Source organism: Myotis davidii, unplaced genomic scaffold, assembly GCF_000327345.1.
Source record: "Myotis davidii unplaced genomic scaffold, ASM32734v1 scaffold1461, whole genome shotgun sequence".
Taxonomy (NCBI): Eukaryota; Metazoa; Chordata; class Mammalia; order Chiroptera; family Vespertilionidae; genus Myotis; species Myotis davidii.
This window is the reverse complement of record NW_006291725.1, coordinates 122,875-131,413: the sequence shown is the minus strand read 5'-3', so window position 1 is coordinate 131,413 and position 8,539 is coordinate 122,875. Positions and strand designations below refer to the sequence as shown.

At 36.7% G+C, this 8,539-nt stretch overlaps 1 protein-coding gene across 1 annotated transcript in view; it reads left to right on the top strand.

Annotated features, from left to right (window-relative positions):
• The first annotated feature begins 7 nt into the window (after nucleotides 1-7).
• The window catches only part of ZNF624 (zinc finger protein 624), a 24,955-nt gene continuing 16,423 nt past the window's right edge, over nucleotides 8-8,539 (top strand). Inside the window, 4 exon segments of the mRNA XM_006765162.2 lie at nucleotides 8-131; nucleotides 1,269-1,412; nucleotides 1,773-1,858; nucleotides 3,745-3,807. Of these exon segments, the coding sequence (XP_006765225.2) occupies nucleotides 1,826-1,858; nucleotides 3,745-3,807 (96 nt within the window). The 5' untranslated portion in view covers nucleotides 8-131; nucleotides 1,269-1,412; nucleotides 1,773-1,825.

Here is an 8,539-nt window from a genome sequence, read left to right as displayed (position 1 = left end):
GGCCCTCAGCCGCACCTCCCCTCTCTGTGTCCCCGCCGTGAGCCGAGAAGGGCCGTCCGGGAAAGAGGGTGCGGCTGCGGGGGGCAGTCTCTGACCTGGCTTCTGACCCGGCAGGATGGGCGACCTGTCAGGTGGGCAACCCAGCCACCTTTTCCTTGTCTGCTCATTTCACGGCATTTCACATAACCGCCTGTAAGTCGCCCATCTCTCCCCGACCTGGCGGTGACATTGCTTTAGTTGGGAAATGCTTCTCGGGTCCATGCGCTGAAGTTCTCCTTATTTTTAAATAACTGCCCTGGCTTAGGAGCCACAGCAGGTGAAGTCGCTCCCAAGTCTGATACTTCTGCCGTGCTTGGGGAGACGGCGTGGGCGAGTCACAACGCCCAGAAACAATTAGCTAGGAAATTACGACTCAGAATATGGGCCTGATTTCTTCTGCACAAAGTCAAAGGCAAAAGTAGAAACATTCTTTGGTTAGTCTCATTTGGTGATGTCTGATTCATTGTGCTTAATTGACCTGCTTATAATCACATTTCCACCGTAGCCAAACCAGTATTAGAAGCTGGGGGTGTGCAAGCTACTCTGGAATTTTACTCCTGTACTAAACTCCTATGTATATACAAATACTTATTATTATCTACTTAGAAAATAAGGAAAAATAGAAGAGTAAACATCAGAGGCCCAGGTCTCAAAGATCTCAGTGGGTTTGGCTTACTTTCAGTCTTTTTCTATATTATTTTACACAATTGAGATTAAACCGAATATATTAAACTTTAAATACCATTGTTTATTCTGATTGTAAAATTAAAAATACGTTTGTTGTAGTTTGGTTGTTAAACCTATTAAACCAGCATTATCTACTGGTATATTGCCAAGGAGAAATTAATCTTTACAAATTTAAAAAGAAATGATGACTCAGACAGATCATTCTTAATAAGTTTTAAAGATGCAGAAAACCATTACTGTAGTTCGTTGAAGTTGAAAATATCTTAAGCCACATAAGCAGTGTTTTGGAAAAAATAGTTTTCACTTGTTATTTTTTAGCCTTTTTTCCCCTTTCCAATCTTATCAAACTGGACTTCTTAACTTGGGGGTCAGTGGGGCTTCAAACTGCCTGAAATAATATGCGCATTATTCTGTGGACACGGTCAGATTCTCAGATGGATCCCCCAAAAGTTAAGATCTACTGGTGTTGATATGTAGTCATTATTAATATTTGTTAGAACACCTTCAATTGTTGTTTTAAATTGTGTTTAAACTTGGCACAGGTACTGCTGCTGCACTGTGAGATGGAAAGTGGTTCAAGAAACTCCAAGAATGAAGCAGAAACTCAGCTGAGGGAGCTGAGCCCATTTTCAAAGGGCTCCACGTATCAACTTTTCACATCACAACAAGCTGATTTAGTGGAAAAGGTGTGGACATTGGAATTAGACTGATTTGAAGTCCGGGGTGGCTTAGGAGAAGTAAATTAATTTTTCTAATCCTCAGTTTTCTCATCTATATATATATAATCCCCATTAGGTTGATGTGAAGATCAAATGAGAAGTATTTTAAAAGCTTCTTGTACAATGTTTGACCTATGTGTGACTACATTTAATAATATTAAAAATTTCAAGATCTTCAGGAGAAAAAATATTTTTTTCTCTCTGATCTTGGGGGTTAATCTTGTGTTCTTCAGGGAAGTCATGCTTACTTGTGTGTGAGGATTCCAACATGGTAGGTCTGAGATTGCCAAGGCAGACTGGTTTTCATGGCTTATTTCTCTTTCTCAGACATGTCTGTAGGACTCCACTCCTTCTAGGGAGGGGAACAAGAGGCGGAGAGCATGGCTGCTGTCATTTCTTCAGCTGGATCTCTGGTAAGTTTGGGTTTCCTTTGTTTCTGATCTGCTGTCTGGGTTTGAGGGCGTCTTTTCCTGAAGTCTTGTGACTTCTCTACCTTGTCCGCATTCCTCCTGGTAACTGAATCAAATTGATTTATGAGTAAAGGCTGTAGTCTATAGGAAGATTCAATACACATACTGAAGCAAATTTCAAGATCTTTCAAAAAATATCAGGCTATTGTTAGATATGATAGGCAGTCTGGGAATTTACTTATGATATTAAATGTGTTTTGTTTCCAGGAAATTTCAGTGATTTAAGGGGTAATAAAATGGGATATTTTCCTATTGAAAATTTCATTTAGAAAATTTTGGGAAAAAATAAATGTACACACACACACTCAATCTCTTAATTCATAGGGAGCATTCCCCTTGTGCCCACTCTCAGTGATTTCCTCTTTATTACCCATTAAGAAGTGATCAAGATTAATAGATGACATGGAGAGAAGAAGAAGTTTAAGACACAGTGCTTGGCTATAGGGAGCTTACAGTCTCATTGAGATAAGGCACAAAAGAAATAGTTACGTAATTTACTTAGGTAAGTAATAGTTGTTTAGCAATATGAATAAGATGATGAGTACTATGTAAGGAAAGAAATGGGACTTTAGTATGGCCTAAATTGGTCATAGAAAGCTCATGAGGATAGATTTAAACTGGTATTCAATTGCAAGTAGGAGTTTAAATTGTCAAAGTATTTGTGAAGGTACTTCAGGTGAGAAAGAAGTTTAGGGCAAGACTCTGAGGCAGAGAAACAGTGGGTGAGCTAGTGATTCAAGGTGGAAAATTGAAAGATAGGAGTGGAAATGAAATATTTAAGCTGAATCTTTTAATGTTTCTCTGAAGATATTGAAGTGTGTATGTGGGTGGGAGCGCGCGCACGCGCCTGTGTGCATGGGTGTGTTTGAGCTGGGTATTGATGTGATGAAAGCTGTGTTTTAGCAATGACTTTTGAAATACGCAGATTCAGAAAAAAGGTACTGCCTACAAATAGAATTTGTTATAGTATGATCCATAATAACCTGCAGAAGTGATCTTTTATTCTTTGTAGTCATAGATAACATATAACTAGTCCTTAAAACATACCCTTGAAACGATGAATAAAAACAAAAACGTTAGACTTAATTAGTAGACCCAAAGTATCTGTCTAGTATTGGCCTGATCAAACCCATCCCTAATTATCAGAGGTTGAAGTTCACATCATTGTACCAGCTTGGGAGGGGAGAGCTAAGGTAATATTTTTCTGAATGAAATTTAAGTAAATAACTTTACCCATATATTTTTTAAATGACAAAATCTAAAATTGGTAAGCTCTACTAGAAGGTATAGTAAAATTTCATTTCATCTATAAAATCATGCTCTTGTAGAGAGAGAGTTTCTAAGGTTTGGAAGAAAACAATGTTATAGAGGTCCCTGAAAATATTTCCTGAGGTTCGAAACATGCTGCCCTCCCTAACACTGCAATGATTCAACTGTAGAAAACAGGTGGTGTTGGTAGATTTTGAATATTATTCTTGAGTAAGATAGATACTTTCTGAGGAATAGATTTCATCCCTTATGAAAAAGGAGAATTATGTAGTATCTAAAGGTCTCTTTTAAACACTGCAGTTACATCTTTCTCAATCTAGTGTGTGTGTGTGTGTCTGTGTGTGTGTATGTGTGTGTATTTGTTATAGTTTCAACTAAGGTGCAAGGAGATTATGATTGGATGTTACTCTGGGACCTTGATATCAACCATCCCTAAATAAAACAGTAGAGGAAGTCATCCCCTATATACTACATCCACAGTGGACTGTGGGTGTTTATTGAGGCTCTGCGGGAGGTCCAAGGCAGCCTGTCATTGAGTGTTCTTACCCTGTATCCCTCAGACTCTTGAAGTTTCCCAGCCAGGTGAAGATCATCTTCAGGCAGAAGAACCAGAATTGGTAAAGGTAATACTTACCATTGTATGTAAGGGAAATAAAGAGAATGCTTTTTTACTGCCCCCAACTTGTAATGTTCGCAGTCCATCGCATATTCACAATGAATACCATCTTAAGTGATAGCTATGGCAATCCCAGGGCTGGTAGCGTTAATTTGACAAATCTCATTTCTCTCAGTAGTGGTAGCCGTAATTGGTAATGAAGTGTCCTATATCACCTGGTCTGATTCTTGCTTCACATTGCAAGACCCAATACCATTAAAAATATCAAGAATACATCAATATCACTTCCTATTTTTTAAAAATATTCCCATCCTTAAGATGAGTTTAATTTGTTTAGATACTCTTATTTCATTATATTTGTTGTTTACTTTATTTGTGAACATAGAATCTACCTGCTTTTTCCAGAAAAAAATATCAAAATCAGAAATGAATAAATTGTATTAAGATAAATTATCCAAAACCTAGAAATAAGGCAAAAGATAAGCCCTTTCAGTGTCATATTAGACCAGCCCACCTAAGGGTCATCTGACATAGCAGGGAAGGTTTTGTTGTTTGACTCAGTGTTTATTATTGATATTCAGGCCCTTAAAGTTAGATGTTAACTTGTAGAAAATTGAAAAGTTTCAAATTATTTCTACCTAAGAGAAAACATAATCCCAAAAGTTACAGCTTTATTGTCCTTTGGACATTTACCAGGTTTCTATCTAATTTTGCAATCTTCAGCATTCTTTTCCCACTGTCTATACATCTGTTTCTTATACCTGCTGTTAAGCCAGTTTGTCAAGCTTGCTTACGTCTCATTAATGACTTAGTACATCTTTGACATACATGTGTTGATTATACTTTTAGGAGAATTATGGTGTGTTTTTTATTTTATGTAGGAGAAGTTCAGCCCCTCTCTCTTTTTTTTAGAATTATGATTTTAGTAGTGGTGTGGTGTACTGCTTCATGCACATTGAAAGGAAATTAATTAGAAGAAAGATTCATGCAGTAATTATGTTACTCCAAAAAATTACATGTCAAAATAGTACATATAATATCTATATATATAAAAGCCTAAGCGAGGGAGCAGATGCTCAACCAGGCCTGTGCCCTCTCTTAATTGATTTAAGTAGTATTATAAAATTAAAACACACGTGTGATTTTCGCCAGCAAGAGCTTTATATGTATCGTGCATGCATGAGTCAATGTTTATTTTTAAATTGCCAGTGCATGTCATATGTACCGGCCAGTTGGTCGGACGGTCAATGAATAAATCGCAATGTAGTTCACGTTGAATGTCAACAAAAACAACCAAATTCACAATCGACAATGACAGATCGAACACACATGTGCTATTGGCACCAGTGAGAGCTTTATATTTATCATGCATGCGCAAGTCAATGTTTATTTTTAATTGCCAGTGCAGGTCATATGTACCAGCTGGCCAGTTGGGATGGTCGGTCACTTGGCCTTATATATAGAGAGATGTTTTTGAAAATTATACTTTGAAAGTTGATTTTATTCCAAACATGTTTTGTGTAAAAATGAGTTTTCCTTTTTGTTTTTATGAGAAAATAAATCCTGAGGTTCAGTCTTTACATGAATTTTTTGAAACATCACTGGACCAATGATTCTTAAAGTATTCTTTAACATATGACAATTTAGACTTTAATATAAATTATGTGTTATTTCAGACTTTGAATTATGAACCTTAGGAAAATACCATAATTTTTGACATGGTGAATAAATCATACGGTTTCTTTTTGTCCTTCTGACAGAGTGAGTCCCTGGCAGAAGATTAATTCTCTCTGACTCTTCCTTAAATTCTGCACTCTGCTTATAAGCACTGAACTTAGCTTTAATTATAATTTGAGTAGAACCAATTATTTAATAATTTTTAATATTTATTTCTGAAAAAAAGCATATAGAATTTTCATAGGGCTTGTGTTGAATCTGTTGATCAGTCTTGGGAATATTGCTATCTTAACAATATAAAGTTTTCCAATAGTATATGGGATGTCTTCTTATTTTGTGTGTGGGGAGGGGGGTTCTTTTATTGATGTTTTGTATTTTTCAGTGTACAAGTCTTACACATATTTTGTTAATTTATTCCTGGGGTTCTTTTTTTGGTGGGGGTTGGGTGCTAGTTGCTACTTTAAATAGATTTTTTTCTTCATTTCTTCATTGAATATTCATTGCTAGTGTGTAGAAATAATTAACTTAAGTATATTTATTTTGTATCCTGAACCTTGCTGAACTAGTTTTAGTTCTTACAGGTTTTTGTGTATGTGTATGTGTAGGGATTCTTCAGGGTTTTCCATATGCAAGAAAATGTCATCTGTAAATAGAGATGATGTCATTTGCAAATAGAAATTTGTTCCTCTCCAATCTGGATGCCTTTTATTTGTTTTTCTTGTCTAATTTCCCTTGCTAAAACTTACAATACAGTGTTGAAGCGAGGAAAGAGGACATCTTTGTTTTTGTGGTCTCCGGAGTAATGTATATGGCTGTTCACCATAAAGTATTGATGTTAAACTTGGGTTTTTATAGATGGTCTAAATCATATTAACAAAGCTTGCTTCTATTTCTGGTTTGTTGAATTTTGTCAAATACTTTTTCTGAGTCTGTTAAGATGATGGTGTGATGTTGGGGTTCTTGTCCCAGCATCAAGAAGGGTTCAGGAATCTGGAAAAGGCTGTGCGTAGATTTATTAAGAGTCCAGAGACTAATAGAGTCCGGAGACGAAATATAATTTTGAAAAGCATTTGGGGGTCAGAGGAGCTTAGCTAAAGGAGCTAAGTTCTAAGGTCTAAGGCCTTAGGTTCTCTCCGTCCCCAGGACCCCATGCTTTTTATTAACACAACTTGTCCTGAGGGGAGGCAGAGATATACACTTCAAAGGGTCAGGGTTTTGTACAGAGTCCATTGTCAGAATGGGGGAATTAGCCTATGGCTGTTCAGGTGTTTGGCCAGTAGGGGGCAATAACATGTAGATTAAGATGCCTTTTAGCTGTCTGGCAGCCAAGCAATAATCCCTTTACAGGTTTGGGGAAATGCCTTCAGCCATTCCCAACAGGTGACTACTTGTGTGACTCAACCCTTTTGAGTCCCCAAGTTTCATCAACCTTTTGATGAAACTCTTGCAATTATGACATGCTGGAATTGGTCTCTGGCAGTGGGACTTCTGCTCTTTATTATATTAATATGGTGTATTACCTTGATTGATTTTCAGATAGTAATTTAACTTTGTATTCCTGGACAAATCCAATTTGGCTGTGGTATTTATGATTGCTTTATTTGTTTCTGGATTCAGTTTGCTAGTATTTTGTTGAGAATTCTGTGTATATGTTCATAAGAGATATTGGTCTGTGGTGTTCTTCTGATGTCTTTGTCTTCTTTGGTAATACTGGCACCATAGAAAGAGTTCGGAATTGTTTCCTTCTATGTTTTGAAAGAGTTAGTGAAGGATTTCTGTTAATTCTTCTGAAAATGTTTGGTGGCTCTCACCAGTGAAGCCTTTTGAACCTGGGCTTTTATTTGTGGGACGTTAATTTTATACCTATTTAGATTTTCTTTGTCTTGTGTCAGTTTTGGTAGTTTGCATCTTACTAGGAATCTGTCCATTTTTTTTCATCCAGGTTATCTAATTTGTTGGCATATAGTTGCTCATATTAGTCCTTTATAATTCTTTTATTTCTGTAAGGTTAGTAGTAATGTCTCCTTTTTCATGTCTGACTTCAGTCATTTGAGTCTTCTTTTCTTTCTCAGTCAATCCAAGTGTTTGTCATTTTGTAATCTTTTCAAAGAACCAAATTTTGCATTTGTTGATTTTCTCTTTTGTCTTTCTATGCTCTATTTGTTTGCCTGGATCCCAGGAACTCCTTCATAAGGGCTGGCTGGCCCAGATGGCAGGAACACAGTGTCCTCAGGCAGTTCAGTGCAGAGGCAGGGAGGTCAGTGCGGGCTTCCCCCCCGAAGTGCAGTTTGTGTGATGTGCCCCTGTGTAGAAAGACTGCTAGGCTCTTTTGTGACTTTTTTTCCCTCTCAGCCACCAGCAGCCCCTCTTGGTCAGTATCTTCTTTCCACAAAATGTATTAGAACTTGTTTTGTGGCCTCCCATACCGTCAGTCCTGGAGAATATTCATGTACACTTGCAAAGAAAATATGTCCTGTTGTTGTGAAGTGTCTCGGTGTTCTGTGGATGTCTAGCTTGTTCATAGTATTTTATTCAAGTTATCTCTTTCCTTGTTGATCCTCTGCATTGCTGTTCTACCCATTATTGAAAATGGGGCATTAAACTCTTTAACTATAATTGTCTTTGTCTTTTCAATTCCATAAATTTTTGCTTCCTGTATTTTGAGGTTCTTTTGTTATTTGAAAATATGTTTAAACTTGTCTTATTGATACAGTAACCAGTTTTATCATTAGAACTATCTCTCTTTGTTTCTAGTAAAAATGTCTATTTTGTCTGATATTAATATTGCCACTTTAGCTATCTTTTGTGTACTGTTTACTTAGTATATTTTTCCCATCCTTTTACAGTAAACTTATTGTGTTCTTGAATTTAAAGTGTCTTTTCTAGATAGCATATATTTGTACCATTTTAACAAAAGTTCATTCTGCCAATCTCTCCATTTGATTTAATTTTTCCATCTATTTATTTTTAATTTAATAACTGACAAGGTAGAATCTATATCTTCTGTGAGACCCCAGAAATGGGACCCTCACTCTGTCCTGCAGACTGGCGGAGACCCCAAT